At 37.7% G+C, this 22624-nt stretch overlaps 1 protein-coding gene across 5 annotated transcripts in view; it reads left to right on the top strand.

Moving 5' to 3' along the window:
• Tank (TRAF family member associated NFKB activator) overlaps nucleotides 1-14081 on the top strand; it is a 78072-nt gene extending 63991 nt beyond the window's left edge. For 4 of the 5 annotated variants that reach the window (XM_090342749.1, XM_090342752.1, XM_090342751.1 and 1 more), the window contains exons 5-8: nucleotides 3135-3211; nucleotides 4509-4624; nucleotides 9360-9937; nucleotides 13136-14081. In XM_090342749.1, coding sequence (XP_090198875.1) covers nucleotides 3135-3211; nucleotides 4509-4624; nucleotides 9360-9937; nucleotides 13136-13312 — 948 coding nt within the window. In that variant the 3' untranslated portion in view covers nucleotides 13313-14081. The remainder of the gene's footprint in view (nucleotides 1-3134; nucleotides 3212-4508; nucleotides 4625-9359; nucleotides 9938-13135) is intronic. The other variant, XM_090342753.1, reaches the window with a different exon arrangement.
• The last annotated feature ends 8543 nt before the right edge of the window (nucleotides 14082-22624 follow it).

Here is a 22624-nt window from a genome sequence, read left to right as displayed (position 1 = left end):
CAGGAACACCCCCCTTTTACATATCTAGGCCATATATTAGGCCCACACTATTTTAAAAGCCAAAAAACAATAAGACAATCAAGCAATTATCTGATGCAAATCAAAGTACAGTTTGATTCCACTCTTGCTCCGGACAAGGATTACAGGTGTGAGCCACCACACCCAGTTTAGAAGTGTATTCTGATTATCTTTAGATTCTTAACAAATATTTCATAATCAATGACTCCTGCTTTTACTGTCTGCCAATACACCTTAGGAATCTTTTCCCAACAATCTTTTCCAGCACATTAGTTATCAAATCTAAGTACTACTGAAGTAAGTTGATACCAGTTATTTACAAAGGCAAACAAAAACCATTATTTTCACTTTGTTCTTTGCCTCTTCTCATTTCCATTAGTTTTAATGATTCATTTAACCTCAGAAGTGACCATCCTGACTTAGGTGAAACTCAGGGTTTTGGAAACTAACATTGTTTGTATTGCTTTCTGTAATGTCTTCAGTTTTAGACTAAAGTTCTAGAGCACTGCTTTGTTTTCTAGCTCTGAGTAAAATAATATGTTGAGGCTTTCTAATAGTAAAAAGAAGTCCTTTCATATAATAAATCACTTATTCCAATTTATTTAAATGATCAAATGTAGTTATTTATTTTTGCAGAACAGAGTACCAGACTAAAGGCCTTGCACTTGCCAGGCAATTGATCTTCTACTGAGCTAAATACTCTACTGTAAATGTTTGGGTTGTTTTTGGTTTTGTTTTGTGTTTTTTGGCCAGATGTGGGGCTTGAACTCTGGGCCTGGTTACTGTCCATGGGCTCCTTTTGCTCAAGGCTAGTGTTCTACCACTTGAGCCTCAGTGCCATTACTGGCTTTTTCTGTGATTAATTGGAGATAAGAATTTCACTGACATTCCTGGCAGGCTTCAAACTGCAATCCTTAAATCTTAGCCTCCTGAGTAGCTAAGATTTACAGGCATGAGGCACCAATGGCGATCCCAAATGTTATTTTATTCTTTACTATAGCTCTTTGATTTTGTTGATACAGATTTAATATAATACGTTTTTGCTTGGTGGCACTTGGGTTTGAATTCAGGACCTCAGGCTTGCTGAGTTTGTTTCCTCAGTTATCTCTCTTATTTTGGAGATGGAGTCTTGTGTGTTTTTTTCTACCCTGGCTTGCCTTGAACCATGATCTTCTGAATTTCAGCCTCCTGAGTAGCTAAAGTTTTGTTTTAGTGCCGTAAAATGGTTGGCTGACTTTAAAATGCTACTTTTCTTCATCTTCTAATTCTACACTGAAATCCATTGAGTGTCTAATTGCACATAACACCAAAGAAAAACCTTGTCTACCACTTTTAAAAACAAACTGTGAATGTGAAAACGTTTTCTGATGCAACTGCTTTATTAAGCTCAGTAAAGCAGGTTTAATGCTGAAGACATGGCCTGTTTGTCAAATAAACAGCATACATTAAAAAAATAATAATCTTTAGTTTGCTACACTCCAACAGTATATCATATAAAATCACAAATACTTTAATTGCCAGGATTTTATTGACTAATTCTAAATTGCTACAAAAAATACTCCATATGCTTACAGTATTTATGTAGAAAAGGATGGGAAATTTGATCAATAAAGTAAATAAATTAGACTATATTAATTTTAAGCAAAACAAACAAATCAAGAATTTGTTTAAAGAACAGGTAAGAAAGCTAAGAATTTTTAATTTTTTGAAAGGAAAATTAAAGAAAGATTAAGAACAAGAAAGAAAACCTTCACTGTATTAGTAGATATCAATGAATTTAAATGAATAACATCTAAGTCACTAAAAATGTCTTCTAGATTGTGTTTCAATTTATGATTTTTGTGATTTTAGTTGACTATATGGTATTAGGATTCCTTCAGATCCAGAATTTGCCATTTTATAGTTTGAGAAAATACACAAAGCTTTATAGATATAATTAAAGATTTTTTTAAATCTGAATTGTAGAACAGATTATTACAATATTTAATACTGATTTTTAAATGTGATGATGTGTAATACCAGTGTGAGCCACAAGGTGGGAGTGAAAGGCAAGAGCTGCGTTGAAGCAGCATAAATATCTAATTGCATTATCTTTATAAACCTTTAAAAATACTTGTTAAAGTGGGTGCCAGTGGCACATGCATGTAATACTAAGTACTCAGGAGGCTGAGATCTCAGTATCACAGTTCCAAGCCAGTCTGGACAGGAATGTCTGTAAGACTCATCTCCATGTAACACCCCCTACTTTCCTCCCCCCACCCACCTCCCCACACACACAAGCCAGAAATGGAGCTATGACTTAAGTGATAGAGCACTAGTTTTAAGCAGAAAAGCTTAGGGACAGGGCCCGGGCCCTGAATTGAAGCCACAGGACCAGCATGGGGGAAAATGCTTATTAAATAATAAGAACTATAATTTGTTTTCTTTCTTCCTCTATTTGCACATGATTACCCAACAAGGAATCTATAACAGAAAATATAGGTATTAGATACATAAGGCCATATAAGATGACACTAAATGAAAGGACTTACTTCCAGTATATAGAAACAAAAGCCATAAAATGAGTGATTGTTGTCCTTAATGTACTATGTTATCTCTCATCTCTTTTGCTGTCCCTTGGTTATCTCATATTGTTACAGCATTTTACCTTGCTATCTGATATATTGTATGTATGTTTATTATCTGGTTATTTGAAATAGGATAGGGAAGGGGGGAAAACAAGATGAAGGGCAGGGAGGGGAGGGAAGGGAAATGGGGACCAAAGCATGAGAAAGGGTATCAATGTATGTGAAGTAATGCACCTTCTATCTGGTGAATATAATGTAACCCTTCTATTAATTATAATAAAAATTATATGAAAAAAGGAAACATAGTTATTGATTTAAATGTACTGTATAATCCATTATTAATGAGTAGCAAAAGACATAAACATTACTTAATACTTTCTACTTTCATTTAAAGAAAAATTATTTTACATTGTGGGTATATGTGTGTATAAACTGAGTGATTTTTGTCTTTCAGTAGAGAAAATAAATTTTACACTGTTTTTTCTATTAACCAAGCCTTTTTTGAGTTTGGAAGCAATTGAAGTATAATCATTTTTCTATTTGTTTAAGATAAGAGGACAAGAACTTTCTTCTTCTAGAAAAGAGACTTTACCGAAAAGTCTTGTCACTCCTTTATTCCATGAAAGGTAATTCTATATCTTTTTTGCCAGCTCAAGAATTATAGATACTGAAATATAAATATTTTATATTTATATAAATTTCTAACAATTTAAGAAAATTGCTGCCTTGGGCTGGGACCATAGCCTAGTGGTAGAGTGCTTACTAGCATACATGAAGCCCTGATTTCAATTCCTCAGTACCATATACTCAAAAAAAGCCAGAAGTGGTGCTGTGGTTCAAGTAGCAGAGCACTATCCTTAAGCAAAAAGTGTCCAAGGACAGTGCCCAGCCACTGAGTTCAAGCTCCAGGACTGGCAAAAAAAAAAAAAAGAAAGAAAATTACTCCCTTTTGTAGAACTGGAACAGAACAACTCCAAGCTCTTTAATGTAAAAACGCCCTAAATAAGTCATATAGTTTATAGCAAAACTGAATCTAAAAACTGATTCTCTAAAGCGCTCTATTACAATAGACAATATGTAATAGCTATATTATTTTACATGGTTAAGTCTTCACATGTACCTAACTGAAATGAGAAGTATTTAATATTCTATTTATGATGTTTACCATTTAACAATTAAAAAAAACAGTTTTTGAGAAATAGAAGCCTACACCAGTATGATATGTAGATAAATAGATATACTAAAGTGTAGCGTGTGGCTCATGCCTATAATCCTAGCTACTCAAGAGGCTGAGATCTGAGGATCAAGGTTCAAAGCCAGTCTGGGCCCAAAAGGACCTGAGACTCTTATCTCCAATAAAGCTATAGAAAATGAGAAGTGAGGCTTGGCTGGAGAGTAGGGTGGTAGCCTTGAGCTGAAGAGCTCTGGGATAGTGCCCAGGCAGAATTCAAGCCCCATGACCCACCAAAAAAAAAAAGTATACTAGTCTGTACTATATTTGTGTGAGAACTTTTATCATTTTCTGCCTTGCTCTTGAAATATTAAACTTGTTTGGGAATACGAAATTCCAAATAATATTTAAACTTTAATTTTTTTCTCTCTCTCTCTTTTTTTTTGCCAGTCCTAGGGCTTGAACTCAGGTCCTGAGCACTGTCCTTGGGCTTTCTAAAGTCTAAATCTCTACCACTTGAGCCACAGCACCATTTCCAGCTTTTTTTCTATGTACGTGGTACTGAGGAATCGAACCTGGGCCTTTATGCATGCTAGGCAAGCTCAGGCCAAACTCTGAGCCCTAAACTTTTAACTTTTGTATAATTAGGGGTACAAAAATGCTGATACATAAATTTAATTATAATTAATCAAAAGTATTTAATTTTAAATAATTTTATAGCATTACATATTAAAATATTGATTTGTTTTTAGGGACAATATAGAGAAGACTTTCTGCGATCTGAAAGAAGAATTTCATAGAATATGCATGCTAGCAAAAGCACAAAAAGATCACTTAAGCAGACTTAATATACAAGACACTGCATCTGGTAAGACTTGATTTTGCTTACAGTAATTTTAATTTTATTGGTTGAAATTGATTTTGTTTCCAGTATGAAAACTTTGTAAATGTTAGTGTAAGGTTCTACATTTTTCTCTCACCCACAGCTCAACATTCTCAGTTATTACTTGGGGTTTGTATTAAACATCAACTTGTACATTAATAAGTGACCTTGAAGCAACACCACCTACGAGAGCTAAGTAGATATATAGCATTATATTCATGTTTAACTTCTGCCTAAAATTTCATTGAGCACTATAGTTTCTAATGATTTGGTTCAAAAATAAAAATGTGGCATGCAGATTTCCTGAGTACCTTTTCTGTTGGAGGCACAAATACAAATTTAGTATAAAATACAACGGAGGAATGTATGTTTCACAGAAATTGTGTGGGGTTTTTTGTTTGTTTACTTGTTTTTAAACTTTTACCTTTCCCTAAAATTCCACACTGACTTCCTGGTGTTCACTTCGGTAAACATGAACAATAAAATAACAGGGAATGTGTCCAAGCAGTAGACAAAATGAAAGGACACTGGTCATTTAAAAACGATAAATCTCTCCTTTACTCTTTTGACTTGAGATATTCTGCAGACAATTTCCAAGTGACGTGATTTGCAGTTTTTACTCTGAGAGGTTCTGTGGCAGTTCTGACTAGCACTCTAATTAAAGATCACTTTTCATTTCCTACAGTTCTTGGGTCTAAGCTACTTAAAAATCTTATCATAGAAGCTGTCTTTTACAACTCCTAACATTTTATCTAAAAAGTTGTAGATTGTGATAAGAAAGAAATAAAATGGTCTTTGTAGTTGGACATATTTCTCTCCTTTCATTTCCATTACTTCAAAAAGGGCTCTTAACTTCTCCATCTTAATTTTTGCCGTTTTCATTGACTCTGCAGACTAAAGATGCCGGATATGTCTAAAAGAAATATTTCTATACAAAATATGCTAGCTATGGATATATAGACCATGAATTCATAAACATACATTTTGTAAGCATCAACATCTTATCAAAACATTGTAATGGTGATATTATTCTGTTATGCAGAGAATATACCCCATTATCAATGGCTTAATACTTTGACCACTTTTAAATTGCACAGGTCTAAAGCTGACTATGTATCTGTCAATTATAACACTGAGTGTTTAACTTGTTTCTGCCCTACTAAAACTGATTCTTAGCTTTTATTCTGCATCAAAAATGATAAATAAAATCTTGGAATGTTTTAGCTCTGCTATGCTACAAACTCCAGTAAAAAAATTTTCCTGTTCCAAACAGAAAGCAAAATATCAAATACTATGCTTTAACAGAAGTATATCAAAAAGGGAAAGGAAAAATAATATATTTTAGGAGAATATATATAAGCAAGATTTCTGAGCATGTATGCTACTTTAAATAAAACACAAAGGAACTACTTTAAATGAGATTTATTTAATGCATGTTGCATTATTCTTTTAGTGCTTTATTATATGACAGTAGCCCTGAAAAAGGATATAATAGAAATGTACGGTTAAGCAAAATCTTCAGGGGAAAAGTAGTATTTTGGTCAAATTTCAGGTGCCATTTCCTTGTGTGTTACAAGAGGAGAATGTAGAACTAGAGATCACAAACAACAAATAGGGCTTCTTCCTTTGTCATTAATTCATAATAACAGGCTAAGAAGTAGTCTAAATAGACAGCCTGTACATAAAATTTGGGAATCTAAAAATGCTTCTTATTTTACTTGTTTTCCTTGCAAAAATAAGTATTCTTGAAGCAGACAAAATAGAAAAGCTATTTACTCACCTGATTGTGTTTCTCAGTGTGGTGTCAGAACAACAAGTATTTTCATGCACTGTGTTTGTATTTTAAGTTTCTAAGCTTAGATTTCTACTGCTAAAGGAATCTTAGGTTTAAATCTTCTTTTAATAGATATTGTCTTGTCACACAGACAGATTAACTCAAATTGTTTTAATTTAGTTGAGGTTGTAGATCAGGTAGCTATGCTAAAAAGAAAACACCTTCTTTCTTACAGCTGTTTGGTGTCTCTGTGTTTTCTTTACAAGATGGATAGGTCAACTGGTAGGAAAATAATTCTAAGCACAATTCTGTCAATTTGAGGACTACTCTATGTATAGAAACCAACATGTTCAATTTAGCACTATGGTTCTGAGCACAGATTCTAGAGTTAGACTGCCTGGGTTCTAGTGCCAGATCCACCACTCAGTAGCTATGCAGCCTTGGATTTAATCTCTCCATATCCCAATTTCTCCAAACATAAACTGGGGACAATAACACCAACATTGAAATTAGTCTAAGTATTAGATAAATTAAAACTCATCATGTAGTAATTGCCAGTAGTAACAGCACCAAATTCTGAAGCATTCTTCCTGTTCTCCTAAAGATCATTTGTTGCCTTTCCTCCTTCTCCAATTTTACAAAATTTAATGAACGTTTCTTAGAATTTCTTGCCACCCTTAGGTCTTCTGTCAGGAACAATGGGTGCTTCAATTAACAGACTTTAACTACCTCAAAGGTCAAAGAAGCCCAGATAAACAATTGAGCTTGATTTCAATTACTGTACCATCCCTAATCACAGGCAGATTATCTAGTAAATGTAAATTATTATTCTGACTTTGTAAAGAAAAAATACACTTTCATTCAGAATTAATTTCTTAAGGACATTTATGAGTCAGACACTGGATAGAATACATGGATAAAAGAATGCTTAGATCTTGGGGCACTGTGTAAAAGCCATCCAGAGAAACTAATGTCTAAGCCAAGATATAAAGGATAAGTATAAGGGAAAGAGCTGAGAACAGTGGTACATACCTGTAATCCCAGCATGACTGAAGCAGGACAAAGAGTTCAAGTTCAGACTGGGCTAAATAATGTGACGAAAGAGAGAGAGAAAGAGAGAGAGAGAGAGAGAGAGAGAGAGAGAGAGAGAGAGAGAGAGAGAGAGAGAGAGAGAGAGAGAGAGAAAGAGGGGGGGAGGAAGAGAAAGAAAGAAAGAAAGGGGGGAGGGAGAGAGAGAGATATGGGGGGGCAGAGACAGAGAATGGGAGAGGGCCAGTTGCTATATATAATAGGATGAACTAAAGAAGTTAGTGGCATTGAACCACACATCATAATCTGAACAGAAGATACCTTATGTTACATTGTGTTGTGGCGAAAGATAGGGAAGTGTTAAAACTACAAAGAAAAAATAATATAAAAGTATGACATCTATAAGGTTCCTATTAACAGAGACCAACATCACAACATTCTTTGTATGTCCTGTCTACTTGAACCTACATCATTGGTCAAGTTTCTTTGTGTCTTTGTTGTTGGCAGTCATTTTTTTATGTTTTTAAATTTTCCTACTTACCCATTAATTAAAAATATCTCAGCAACATTATCACCTTTTTGGTGACATTATAAAACTAACTTAGTTTCTTCTATATCTCAAAATCAATATGGAGCCAGGCGTGGTGGCCTGTAATCCTAGCTAATCAGGATGCTGAGATCTGAGGATCAAGGTTCAAAGCCAGCCTGGGCACAGAAGGACCTGAGACTCTTATCTCCAATTAGCCTCTAGAAAACAGGAAGTGGGGCTTCACTCAAGGGTAGGTCAGTAGCCTTGAGCTGAAGAGCTCAGGGACAGCACACAGGCTGAGTTCAAGCCCCATGACCCACCAAAAAAAAAAAAGATCAATATGGAAAGAGATTTTGTCATTTGGGGGATTTGTTTTGGTTTTGCTTTTGTGTTGTGAAATACAATTCTTGTTATCCCTATCTACATTAAACTATAGTTTTTTTCTAAGTTTATCTGCATTTTGTTTCTCTTACATATTTTCAGCTCTTACTGAGTTCATACCTGCCTTTTAACAATTCCAATCCCCCTTTTAAATTGCTGTTTCAAAATACGTATGCATTCAGGAAATTCAGCTTGTTAGAGCAAATCTACAATGAGAATAAGAGTAATTCATATATCTGTGGACCTTGTAGCTCTAATTCTAATCCTTACAAGTACTGAGTTACTTTCTGTTTTCCCAAGAGCTGAATTGTTGCCTAAGTTAATGAGCTATAGAGGTCCTGGTACCTGTCATATATCTACCTGTAATCTGTAGAAACTTTTAAAGTATGAGAAAATCATATATTAATGGATAGAGGTTTCTTAACATGCAGCCTCAAGTTTTACCCTTTTTTTCCACCATCTTCTTTCTTTCCAATTTCTATCACTGTTTCCTCACATGGAAGTTTAGACAATGGTTAAACTTATAGAAAGTAATAAACCACCTAGATCATGTCATAAATAATAAATGACAGTTATATATATAATGCATTGAAGGTACATAAATTTATGATTATGTGTTATATGTAAGATGTTTCCCTTTTAACAACTTGTCTAAGCAATCTTATTTTTACAGCTTTTGTTACTGACAAAAATGTTTAAAGGTGTACACTATAAGCAAGTTTTTATTTTAAGTGTAGAATAATATTACTATGAACAATATGACAAAGTTTACAGCAGAAGACTTAGGAAAAGACAAAAGCAGTTGTGACTAATAAGCTGTGTTCCAGTTTGCTGCTGGAGATGGCTTACATTGTTGTGTAAGATGAAAGCAGATGCAAAAATTCATTTATTTTCAGTTTTTGTGAAACCCAATAGCAAAAAAATATATATTCTCTCCAGAGCTGATTGAGCAGTTTTTTAAGACTAATTTGAATGTAACTGTTTTCCTTTTGTGCTTTTTCTTACAGAAACCCAGTGCTCTGTGCCTATACAGTGTACAGACAGAACAGATAAACAAGAAGTGCTGTTCAAGCCTCAGGCTAAAGATGATATAAATAGGGGCGCAGCATGTATTACATCTGTCACAGCAAGAGGACCTGGCCGAGATGAGGAAAACACCTCTTTTGAATCACTTTCGAAATTCAATGTCAAGTTTCCACCTATGGACAGTGACTCTACTTTCTTACATAGCACTCCAGAGAGACCCAGCATCCTTGATCCCACCATATCTGAGGTTATGTGCCAGGACACATTTAATATGGAACTCAGAGACAACCCAGGAAACTTTGTTAAAAGAGAAGAAACTTTATTTGAAATTCAGGAAATTAACCCCATAGCTACAGCTATACAAAACCTTAACGCAACTGACAAAAAACGCTCAGATCTTGCAAACAATGATATCTGGACAATTGTGGATAGAGCTTTGTGTTTGCCACCTGCAGACCATAATGCATTGTATGTAAATACATTCCCACTTCAGGACCCATCTGATGCACCTTTTCCCTCACTGGATTCCCCAGGAAAAGCTGTCCGAGGACCACAGCAGGTAACTGATTTGCATTAACAAATACTTTATTATGTGTGAACACACATTTTGCCATACGTGCACGGATAGAAATCTTTCTTAGGGTATTGAATATCCTTTACAAATTACTGCCTCACCAAATTTAACAGGTAAACATGCAGAATTTATTACAGGATTTTAAAAGATTTTAAAAATCTTTAGCTGATTGTAAATATATGGAGGCTTTACCCATATCTCATAATGTAATTTTCTTAGTACCTTACTCAAAGCTTTGTTTTCTGAGTATCAGTGTTATAAGAGGATTTATTAAATTCCATAATGTAAAACAAATTTTTAATTAAGCAATTGCATCAGATATTCCTATTTACCAGAATAAATTATCTCTCAACTAATAAATCTATCAGATTTTTAGTTACATACTATGTGGATCAGTATCATTTAGTTCTGGTTTTGATTGCTAAACTAGTGCTAAACATTCAGCCTAATATATTTTTTAATTCCTGCATATGTATGATTTTTATCAAATATTTTGTTTAATCTGTGAAGATTACTTATAATCCACCATTCTACCCTTTCTCCCTCTTTCACATTAAGGTTGTATCAAAAAATGAACCTTTTTGTTAAAAAAATAATAATAAAGTTTTGTTTAATGCCTGAAGACAAATGAAAAATATAGTTGTTTAAATAAACAGAAGCTTGTAAAAATAGAGATTGGTATGGCTATCTATGTAATTTCAAACATTTGTTTGATTCTAAGAGAATTACTTTCTAAGAAAAGCATGATTAACCTCCTTTGGCTTTAAGTACTCCTGTAGGTTATAGACTTTTTTTAATCAGCCTGCAAAGGAGCCAGTAGCCAGGCATTAAATAGTCTGTAGTAAAATAAGGATTGCTAACAGCTTTAATTATAAACTCACTTATGCTCTACTTTATTTCATATTGTAATAGGAATTATAGTTGGTAAATGAGACAATTTCTTTTATTACATATAGAATTCTACAAAGCTGTGTACTATGTAAATTCTAAGGTTTACTTTCTATTATATCTCTTCCTTGTTCTTTTACTAGTCTGTGCATTCATGTTTCAGTAGATGGCACCCTGCATTGTACATTTGCTTTCTATACTGCAGCAAGGGAAACAGCTGGTATGTGATTACAACTTGATAGAGAAGTATTCAGCTTAAAAAATGCAAGAGAATTGGTGTTGAGCTGTCATAAGACATGGGGCATAAGGTTAGATAATTGATATTTTGGCAGAAAAGCCAAATAAATTAGTTTGATTTGAAGGTCATGTTACAGTTTAGGGTTGCAAAAATATTTCCCAAATAGTTTTTTTTAACATCTCCTATTTTATTAGTATTCATAAAGCTCATACAATGAATACAACATTTTTCAGTTGTTCATTCTGAGATTTTAGTTTCATATTTCAAGTTTTTACTCTGTTAATCATTACTGTTAAACACCTATTTTGCACACTTGGTTATCATAGCAAAGAGTAAAAGGTGTTGGCATATTTTTGTTCTATGTGATTTTCTTATCCTTTTTACTTTTGCTGAGTCAGCAATGTCTTCCCACCAACTCCCCCACCCCCACTACCTTTTATGCAGAGGTCAATTCTAAATAGATAGACTACTAACTGTAAAGGTAAATTGCCAGTGAAAGGTTAGCTTATCACATTTAGAAGCTAATTAATTTCTTACTATTTTATGTAGGACTTAATAAAAATTACCTTTAAAGTAATAATCTTCTATTTGTGCCTATATTGATTTCCCATTACAGTAGTTTGCACTTTTCATTTAAACTGAAAATAGTAATATTTGAATCTAGTAGATTCTTTAGATTTTTATTTATACCCCCCCCCTTGCTTTTATCATGGGAGATTTTTCTTTAAAAAAAAATTTGTGGCCCCCAATTTTATAATATTGTTTTAAATATTGTGATTTTTTGTGGTAAGATTTCTCAGGGGAAAAAAGACTGAATCAATATTATTATAAGCTCTTTATCCTGATATTAGAGTGTATTTTGCTATCTAGACAGATTTTGTACATAAACCAATTGAAACATAAGTCCTGTAAAATGTTTATCAGAAGACAATAATGTCCAGAAATCCAAATGCTTCATATATGTTTTTGTTAATAGTTGGGGAACTAGAATAAAGGTAGGTAGAAGATGAGAATTGTCAGCTGCAGGATTGGGCATGTTTCATTAAAAACCATATTATTAACGGGGATATGAAGAAATCTCTTTAAACTGGTTTTTCCTCAAAGTACCAGAATTTACCTATTCCAGGATAGTTTATCTGTAGCAGAGTAAGAAAAAAAATTTAGTTATTTGATTTATGTAGTTCAGAGAAATAAAATATTTCCCCATCAACACCATTTATTAAGCACGTAACAACCAAACTAAATTCTCTGTCTTCTCCTCCTTGAAGTTTAAAGCAAAGGATAAATACAGGTTTTAAAATATGTTTGTGTTGGTGATTATAATAGAGGTTGTTTTATTCAAACATGTTTTTTTCTCTAATTCTGTAACTGACTAATGTTTCACTTAGCCATAAGAAAGTAAATCAAACTATCATATTATAGGACAAGCAGAAAGGAACAAGTGAGAAGAATGCAATCTGATAATAGCTTTTGTCGAATGATTAAGTATTTGAGTTTTAAAGACAGACTGATCAATAGAATTTGTTTAAAAGATATTTTTCTTTTTAGATGTATTTATTTATATTTGCTATTAAATGGCAGTAAAATTTAAATTGCTCTTAAAATGCATGTACACATATCTAGTGTAATATATATCAATAAAGGCCCTCTCGTTTAAGGTTTCTATCTTACCATAGAAAAGATTGGATTTATTTTAATGTCTAAAATGCTCACTGTTGTTTCAAAACTACTTCTGTTGAGATAATTGATTATGAAAAATAGGTAGCACTGAAGCTTTAGTTCCGCTTTAAATTTGTAAAGATAGAATTGAGAAGTGTGTTTAAAGTGATGTTAATGAAAGTTAGTTGTGCCCATTATTTTAAAAGTAAAAAAGGAGGGAGAGGAAGAGAAAGAATAACCATTCCCTCTTGCTAATAACTATGGAAAAGTAATTTGCTTACATATTAGGGATTTGATGTATATCAGGGCATAGATAGCATTTAACTATTTGGATTTGAAATTCAGTGTAAGTTAATTTTAAACGCAAGTAACAGTAGATGTTTTTTGTTTTTCTGCAGCCCCTTTGGAAGCCCTTTTCTAACCAAGACAGTGACTTAAAGGTACTAAGTGGCTCAGACTCAGAACTCCATATACCTCGAGTATGTGAATTCTGTCAAGCAGTTTTCCCACCATCCATTACATCCAGAAGGGATTTCCTCCGGCATCTTAATTCACACTTTAATGGGGAGAGTTAAGTCACATTGATAACAGATATATCAAGTTCTATGTGCCGATTTTAAGTTTGCAATACTAGAAAAAAAATACTTGATTGTAAAACAATTTAAAATCATTTATGGAAAAGTCTAGTATCAGTACTAGTTGAGTTTTTTCTAAACTTATTTTATAATTTACTGTTAAAGATCATTTTGTACAAAACTAATCCTTTTTTCATGTTTACAGTATTACCATATTTCAACATTATGTATGTACTTTACAGAATTTATAATTGTAATTTATGGTTGTTTAAAATACATAAACATATTGCTTGAATTTCTCATGACATCTATTGGATTTGGTGATGTCAAATGTTTAAAAGCTTTCATTTAATGGTCTTCATTTTAAAATGTAGATTATTTATGCTACAGGTAATGTTCTTTTTATATAAATCTGTAATTTATAGGAAATAGCAACATAAACATCCACTGAAGATGTGTTGCCGAGTGATAATTATTTAACACTTTTAATCTAGATTTGTTTTTAATAATGCGTGTGCTCTACAATGAAATGAATTAAACATTAAAAGTCTTTGTTTTGTGTTATGATCATTAAATGTTCTTTGTTCCTGAGCAAATAGGTAAATCACATTTGGGGGAAGTTTATAAAACTTGTCTTTTCCATTCATTGGATGACCAAATCTAATGGCACTTACTTCAATTAGTAAATCACATTGAGATCATTTTCAAACTAAATATTCTAAAGAAACATTTGCTTTTAATCAGAGCAAATATAAAATCTTGTAAGGACCATCCATATTTATTAATTTAGATTAGGAATATTCACATTCTTGTTGAGCAATTTGTTATTCATTGTTAGCAGCCTGATTGATGGCCTCTGGAAGACACTTGAGAGGATACCAAATTCACAGTGCTACTAAATTCACAATACCACAAATTGTTGAAAATGAGACTTCCTTTTTTCTTTTCTTCCTTATGGCTCTTGCCTTTGGGGTTTTCTCTTTTCTCCTGATGGTTAAAAATGTTTGAGACATGGCTTTCATTATATGAAGTAAACATTGATTTGTAGCTCTCAAACAAATTTCAGCTTTCCTGAAGCAAGTGTTTTGGATTGGAGGGTTTAGCATGGGGGAGATGGAGCAGACCCTGGTGCCACAGAGAAGAGCCTTGACGTAGGGAAGAATGAGAGCGGTGCCTCCCCTCCTCTAGGTGCCAAGCACATCACACTGACATCTTCCTCACCAAGGTGACATAGCGATTATTAGGTATTCACTGTGAAGGGTTCTGAGGCATGTACATCTTTTCATTGCCACTGGGGCTGAATGGAAATGCCTAGACAATTATCCAGGTCTCTTCCCTTCCCCCTCCCTTCCACTCACCAGCCTCCCCTCTCACACGAGAGACACACACACACACACACACACACACACACACACACACACACACACAATGAAAACCAAAAACTTCCTGGTGAGTACCAGCCAGATCCTCTCCCAACCCCCCCCCCCCCCATCTCATGATAAGGAATTCTTCACCTTCTCCTTCTCTGAAAGTAGAGGATCCCTATGGCACAGTTGACTTCTGCCTACTGTCCTGCAGGCAGACCCAGAAAGTGACTCCAAGTGGACACTGCCACCCACCCCTTTCTCAGTTCTGTCCTTTCCCTCTCCCCGGGTTTAAGAAGAGTTAGGAACAGTGTTTTCTTTTGGGTTCTACCGAACCCAACCCTCCAATTTGTGAGGGCCGAGGTTCTGGAGCCTCTGAGTGGAGGAGGCAGCCGGTCCAGCTTTGCAGAGGTGTGGCCCTGATCTGGCAGGCTGCTGGGAAGGCGGAATGGTCCCTGGCCAGGTCTCCACCCCAGTCTCTTCGCCTGAGTCGTGCCGGGCCTCCTGTGGGCATCTGCTAAGCGTGGCCGGGTAAGAACAGCTCCCAGGTAAAAAAGCTGCACTCGCAAAACGCTGAGTCTGAAAAAACCACCCCCGCCGAGGCGAGGCAGTTGTGAGCGGGATGCCTGAGAAGTGGGAGGTGAATGTCCTCGGGAGGGCCCCCTCCCCCGAGCAGCGTTCCCCGGAGGCTGTGGCTGCTGCCAGCGGGGACATCTGCTTTCTTACACTCCAGCCCGGCTCCCCCGCCCCCTCAGCCCCGGGTTGCGCGGTTATTTTACCAACACCGGGGGAGGGAGAGCTCGCGGAGGTAGCGGAGGGGTGGATGGAAGCTTAGAGGACTCTCTTCCCACCCCCCACCCCAGTCCCCTCCTTTCTTCTTCACATCTTTTAACCTTCAAGGTACAGACTTTATAAATATGAAACAATACGGGAGGCCGCTGGCTCTGGGGCTGTCGGAGGCCGGGCCTCGCCCAGTTCTTTCCCACCGTCCCCCCCCCACGTCCCCCTCTGCCCTGTCGGGCCGCGGGTGGGGTGGGATGGGTCACAGTCAGGGCCCGCGGGATGCGCTGGGCCCATAGCGCCTTCTCTCCCGGGCCGCTGCCTCGACAGCTGCGTGTCGCTACGGTAATTAGACTGTCAGTGCTCGTTAGGAGACGGAGGGGGAACGCGCGCCTGACAGCAGATTCCGAGACTCCCCAGTTTGTGAATTTCTAAGAGACCTTAAAAGCAATCGTTGAGGGTCCCCAACTCTTCCCTCCTGCCTCTCTCCCCATCGCGTCCTTCCCCCTCCCCCAAAAGAAAAATGTCCATGGGGGCAAAGTCTCCCCGCGTGAAAGCAGTGGTTCCCGCAACGCCGCCAGCCTGTTTCCCGCTCTCGCACGCGCGCACGCACACCCGGGTTTCCGCAGACATCTATAGGCACACTTGTGCACGCGGAAGGTTAACTCGGCGGACGACTCGTCCAAATAGGCACCGGGATTGCATTTAAAATAATAAATAAATAAATAAATAAATAAATCAACTAGGAAGGAAAGGGGGGAGGGAGGGAAGCAGAAGTCGGGAAGAAAAGAGAAAAGCAGCAGGCTGATTACGAGGTGTCAAAACTGCCAGGAGCAAGAAGGTGATAGCAATCAGGGGTGAGAAGAGTGCGGCATTCGTGCGGGGCAACTAATTATCCGTCTCATTTGAGAAGAGCAGCATTTGAGGCAGCAGCGTTCGCCTGCTGAACGGTGACAGATTGGCGCGGAGGAGAGGGGAGGTGTTAAAACAATGGAGCCGGGCGCGCGAGCGCTGCTGCATGCTAATCAGCCCTCCCTCCGCCTGCCCGCCGCGCTCCCTCCTTCCTCCCGGCCTCCCTCCTCCGCGCTCCCTCCTCCCGCCTGCGGCGCTCCCTCCTCCCCAGCGGGCCCGCCGCCGCCGCCGCCCGCTTCCGGCTCCCTCGCTTTCCCGCGCGCCCTTCCCGCCGCTGGCGCGGGGAGCCCAGCCGCCGCCGCCGCCGCGTCCCCCGAGGGCCGCGAGCCCCGACGCAGCCAGCGCTGCCGGCGCCCCTGCGCCCTAGGACCGGCCCTCCTGCTGTCCGGTGGAGACCGACTCCCCACCCCGAGCCCTGCTCCAGGCCTGAGGAAAGAGGCCGGGAACCTCCACTCTCTGTCGGGGGTCGGGTGCCTCGGGTAGAGAGTTAGGAACCCCTAGAGAATTCAGACGGAGGTCGGAGCCACGAAGGCCCCTGCACCCACCACTGGCGACGTTCCCCCCGACGGCCACCACCACCACCCCCGCCAGGGAATCGGCCAGGGCCACCCCCCCCTCCGACAAAGCCTCCTAGCTGAGACCCCCCCCAGACCCCAGCATCACCCCGGCCACTGCCTCCCGATCCACTAAGCCCGGAGAAGAACATGTAGGTGGTGTACTTCCAGGCTATCTGGCCTGGAAGGGCCGCTGGACATCAGAGACACCAGGGCTCTGCGTCGCCGGCCAGGGCAAAGCTCTGGAGAACCCCCTTCCTGCTTCCAGTGGCCACCTCCTGCCTGGCTCTGCTCTACCACTGGTCTGAGAGAAGCTGGATAAAAGCCCGGTCCAAGCTGCCCGCAACAAAGAATCCACCAGAACCCTAATCTAACTGGAAAAGATCCTCTATACCTGTTGAGGCCGGCCAGGGACCCGAGATTTTCATCCAACGCCCCGCCCCACTATTTCACTTTGGTAGCTGGTGGTTGAGCTGAAAGTGTACTTTTATACCTATCTTTAGATTTTTTTTTTTTTTTACTGCTGCAGATTTACAAAAACTGCCCTTAGAGATTTCAAAAAATGTTGGTGTTCTTGTGACTTTAGGTTTGATGGAACCTAGCTATGAAGAGATGGTTCAAATTTGCAATTCATTGCCGTAATTTTTCCTAATTCATCTCTTGCTAGTTAGCTAACCAGGTGCCTAAATTAATGTGACTTCCCATGGATGGAAAACAAAGTACCTGAAAGATAATACATACAATACTTTTTCTTCTTAGCCTTACCTTTGCATAACTTCACACACACACAATTTTTCATTTTTTTACATTACTTAGATTTTACTTTTTAAGATTTTATTAAAATTGATTTTATATTATATTTCAAATGTCAAGTTTAACAAATAAGTTTTGACACTCACAGTTTTTCACTTTTTTAAACAAATCAAAATGTAAAGGCTTGGTAAAAACTAAGTCATATATACGAGTGTCTTTTATCTAAATTATTGTCTCTGCTCCTACACAATAACAGGTGCATAAAATGAAACTGCCAAATAAATTTGGGTATTTTTATACTGCCATTATTAATCCTGGTCATGAAAAACTATGCAAACAGTCAAAGTAAATCATTTTCCCTTTGGATTATATACAAGCATACCAAAAAAATGGCTGAACTGAAGATTATTAGGAGCTACAAAAAAAAAATACAAGCTGTGCGAAGGCTTTTGAATTAAAGGTTCTTAAAAGAGTTACATAAAGTATTTTGTGTCAATTAAATGTTACTACTTTTTGATTTCTACTTTGGACAACCACTAGCCAGGCCCCTGTCCTTACATCGTAGACTTTTCAGATTAGAGCATTAGCTGGTATTTGGAAAATTCCCTTATGTCTGAATCTGTTGAAATAGCAACCTATCAGACAAGAAAAAAAACACATAATTTTACATGTATTAATGTAAACTTAAGATTTACTTGCTCCATCAACATCAAAATTAAGCTATTAACTATTCATCAGCCTTTGCTTCATTAGATAGTTTAAAGAAACAACATATTTGAAGCAATCAAATTCAAATAAACTCAATTCTGGTGGTTATGCATTTCTAATATCTAACAAAATTCCCATCCATTTGGTTTTTATGGACCTAATGAAAATTTTCTCAGTCTATAGACCACACAAATTTGCATGACTGTTTTAATGGTGTTTTTTACAGATAAGTTTTTATTTGCACATAAGGACAAAAAGGTGAAGTGAAATTTGGTCCCAATGGAAACCTGTTAGGTTCCCTGAACATATGGCTCATTGGGCTGTTACTTCCTTTTTGAGATCATTTTCCAAGATTTTTTAATATATACATCAATTTGACACCAGTTATAGAGAAAATATATTGGCTTTGAAGATTCCTCCACCTGGGGCATATCTCTTAATAACAAACCATGGAGTCAGGTGTACCTCTGAATATACAGGTTTCTGGAGAACAAGCCATAATTTGAAACCAGAGAGTCCTGACAGCTGATTTATAGTCTCTAAAATTAGGTAGGTCTTTGGATTCTTAGAACACTACAGCCACAATAATTTGATTAATGCAGTTAGGGATGACACTTTTTCAGAAGGCTGTGCATTTGGAACCCAAAGTCTTACAATGATTTCTCTCAACAGATACAGATATGTAGGTTTCATTTGCTGAAAAAGTGTGTGGTGCCAGCTTAAGACTTAAGGGGGAAATCACAGCACTGAAAAAGATGTAAAATGTTCAATTGGTAAAGGGGGGGGGGTGGAACCATGCTAAAACATGCGCCTATTCCCATTATGCTTAATTTACTATTCAAAACAAGTTTTTCCTAATAAGCTCTATTGTTTCTTTCTGTTTTGTAAAATTTAATATGTGTGAGACAAAAACCAGATTCAGAATGTGAATGAAGTCTGTTTAGGAAAAGATTGTTGGAACTATGGTTCGAGAAGGACATCAAATCAAGAGAAATATGGACTTCAATTATTGATAAGATATATGGAGTCAAGTGTCTGAGGTCATTTCTAGAACCAGTTACAGCCATGTTGCCAGCTTCTTACAGTCTGGCAATTCTAAAAGAACTCATATACTCATAGCACACCAAGCAGTAAAATATACAGAATGGTGGTGCCATGTGTATTTAACAAATTGTTTTAGCTTTCATTTTATTGTAGTCTTTGATTTTTCCAAGGACTCAGTCCCCCAAATAGAACTTAAGTTCAGTCCTCCCCTTGTCTCCTCCATACAGAGGTGGTCACACCTACTCTCCAGACTCTGTGCCTGACCACAGAATGCCTTCATGTTTAAACAGTCTCCCACATTTGGATGCCTCCTTTTACTTCAGGATACCTGAATAACCTAAGTGTCACCCATGAATACTGCTGATGGTCTTTGGAGCAAGTGTATAAAAGATAAATTGTCAAGTATGTACTAATGCAAGAAATAGTTGCTTTAAAATAACAAAATATTAAGGATGGCCTCGTTCATTTTTCTTTTCATGAAGCAAAAAATAAGCCTACTTCTGTAGCTGAAACTCAGACTTTCAAACCATGATTTGTCTATAATAATCCTAACCTTAGAAGAGATAGAGACTTTTCCCCTGGCTTTGGCACTAGCTTCATAGGAAGCTTAAATCACATCCAAAGTGCTTTACCCTAATGATTCTGTTAAACCACAAAGACAGAAACATCATCTGACAATAGGATGAGCTCCACTGTTTAGGGAAAGGCAGTTTATTACGGCACTGACTAGGGCCCCAGAGCATGTCTACCGGAAATAAAGGTACCTCTGTCACTGAGGAAGGAGCATTTCCCTGGCCAGGTGAGATGAGGAAAGAACAAGTATTGGAATATAGTATGGTAATGTAGGAAAGAAGATAGTAAGATTTGTACTTCAAACATATCTAGCCTCCAAATCACAATGGTAACTTTTAATATTCCATATTATGAAGCAGAGGTTAGAGTTGGGTAACAACAACAACAACAACAAAATCAATATGAACTCTATTTTCTGAAACAATTGTTCTGGTACTAGAACATTCTCTGAACCAAACTAAGTATTTCATTTGGCTCTAGAGGTGGTTTTTTCCTTCCGGAAGAAATCCCTGTGGCTCAGAGGGAGGTCTCGGCCTTATATTATCTTCTCTCAGGGTTGGTGAATCAACTCTGAAAACAGCTCTCATTAGACAAATAGTTTCTCCGTTTGCAGTTGTTAAATAGCACTAAGTGTCAATGATAAAGGGGCATCCTGTGTGGGTGTATTCCTACAACTTCAAGCAATTGGCTTAAAAAGCAGCCTAGCTCACTAGGAATCAATCCTAAGTGTCCGCAAGGGTGATAAAGCTCACTTGAAAAAGCTCTCTCTAACAGGGAGTGGGGAAGAAATGTACACAGCAGGCTTCCTCCTTAAAATAGCCTTTACACACACACACACACACACACACACACACACACACACACACACACACACACACACACCCCAATAGGAAAAGACTAGCTACTGAGGGATTTCCCGCCCCCCAACCCCTGAGATTTTACCAGTGATGTTTTGAAAGTCTTTTCTTTCAGCATCCCCAAGACCTGGATAAGGTTTTGTTTCTGTTAGAATCTTTCAAAGCAGATTTTTCTCTGCCCTTTCACCTTTAAACTTTTCAAGTTCCAACTTTGTTTTTTTTGTTTTTGCTCTTGTTTTTTTGCCAGTCCTGGGCTTGAGCTCAGGGCTTGAGCACTGTCCTTGGACTTTCTCAAGGCTAGAGCTCTACCACTTGAGCCTCAGCACCACTTCCGGCTTTTTGCTATGTATGTGGGGTACCGAGGAATGGAACCTGGGTCTTCATGCATGCTAGGCAAGCACTCTACCACTAGGACAAACTCCTGGCCACCAACTTTGTTTTTTTAAAGTAAACTGAATATTAATCAGTAATGTGGCTCTATGGAAAGTATTTTAAATTATATATATAATCACTATATATAGTGATAGGTATCACTATGTATATATATACATGTACACTATATATGTACATATATATACATAAATATACATATATATAGTGATAGGAGATGTGCTATGGGCTATGGCACCTTGTACTGGCCAGTAAGAGAGCACTTCTTTGGTGAGATCCAAAAAGCCATCCTTAAAGGAACCCTGGTCCATTTTCTTCTGAAGAGGCAACAGTGCTATTGTCACTTCCTCCTGAGAAGACACTCCCAACTTGTTTCATTCACTTGTTCCTCTTCTATCCGACAACATATTGGAATAAGAATGCCATAGAATAAGCTGCTTGTTTTCTTCTTTAAGGCAAGAATTTTCTCCACAAACACATAAAAAAAGGTACTGAATGCCAGGCTACAACAGAAAATGAGCCTTGTTTCTTGTATGGTTTCTTCAATAAAGTATTTTTAGATAGGACTGAAGGTTTAGCCAATAAAAACATAAGATCCTCTGTTAAATTTGAAATTCAGGGAAACAATAAATCATTTTTGAATAAACATGTCCCATGCAATTTTAGCAACTTTATACTTAACATCCAATTGACTATGAAAACAAAGTCTTAATAGATTCTTCTCTAGGTTGGGAGAGATAGGTGTGGAGCCTAATATCTTTTTTCCTTCCTGAAACTTTCTGTTTTTCTTTCTCATTCCATAAAGTCGCAGAGCCTTTTTGATATCTCAAAAGCATATACTGTACATACCATCCTCTGACTTGGTTATATGAGGTTTTTTATTGGGTGTGAATATGTATTTATGTAGTCTCCTCTATGATCATGTGACCTTTTACAGTAAAGACGGGTGTGTATCACTTCTTTCCTCCAGAGTTCACTCTAGTAGTTCTCTTTCCTCTTCGTCTACACTGTCCCAGGGAGGGTAGGAGATACATCTGAGAATTTTTGCCTCTGAATTGAAGTTTGGCAATGGGGTGAGTGAAGGTGTATGGAAAGGGAAAGGAGAAAGCAAGGAGGGTTTCCTGGTTACTTCCAATTCTGTGCGGCAGGAGGTTAAAGATGAAGGCCTTTCTCTGACACCTGGCCTAGAGGCCTCCTCTGGGCACTTGGTGGCCTGTTGTCCTGAGCCTCTGGACTGTATCCAGCCAGCAGTCCAGGAAGCAACTCCTTGAGATGCCCCAGGTCAGGAAGGCCAGGCCATGTAGTCTGGTGGTCAGGTGTTTGCTGGCCAAAGTGAGGACTGCCCTGGGCCTTGCTTCAGCCAGGCAATTCTTCCCT

Source organism: Megascapheus bottae, chromosome 12, assembly GCF_031878675.1.
Source record: "Megascapheus bottae isolate mThoBot1 chromosome 12, mThoBot2.hap1, whole genome shotgun sequence".
In the NCBI taxonomy this organism is placed as follows: domain Eukaryota; kingdom Metazoa; phylum Chordata; class Mammalia; order Rodentia; family Geomyidae; genus Megascapheus; species Megascapheus bottae.
This window is presented reverse-complemented; position numbering and strand designations above follow the sequence as displayed.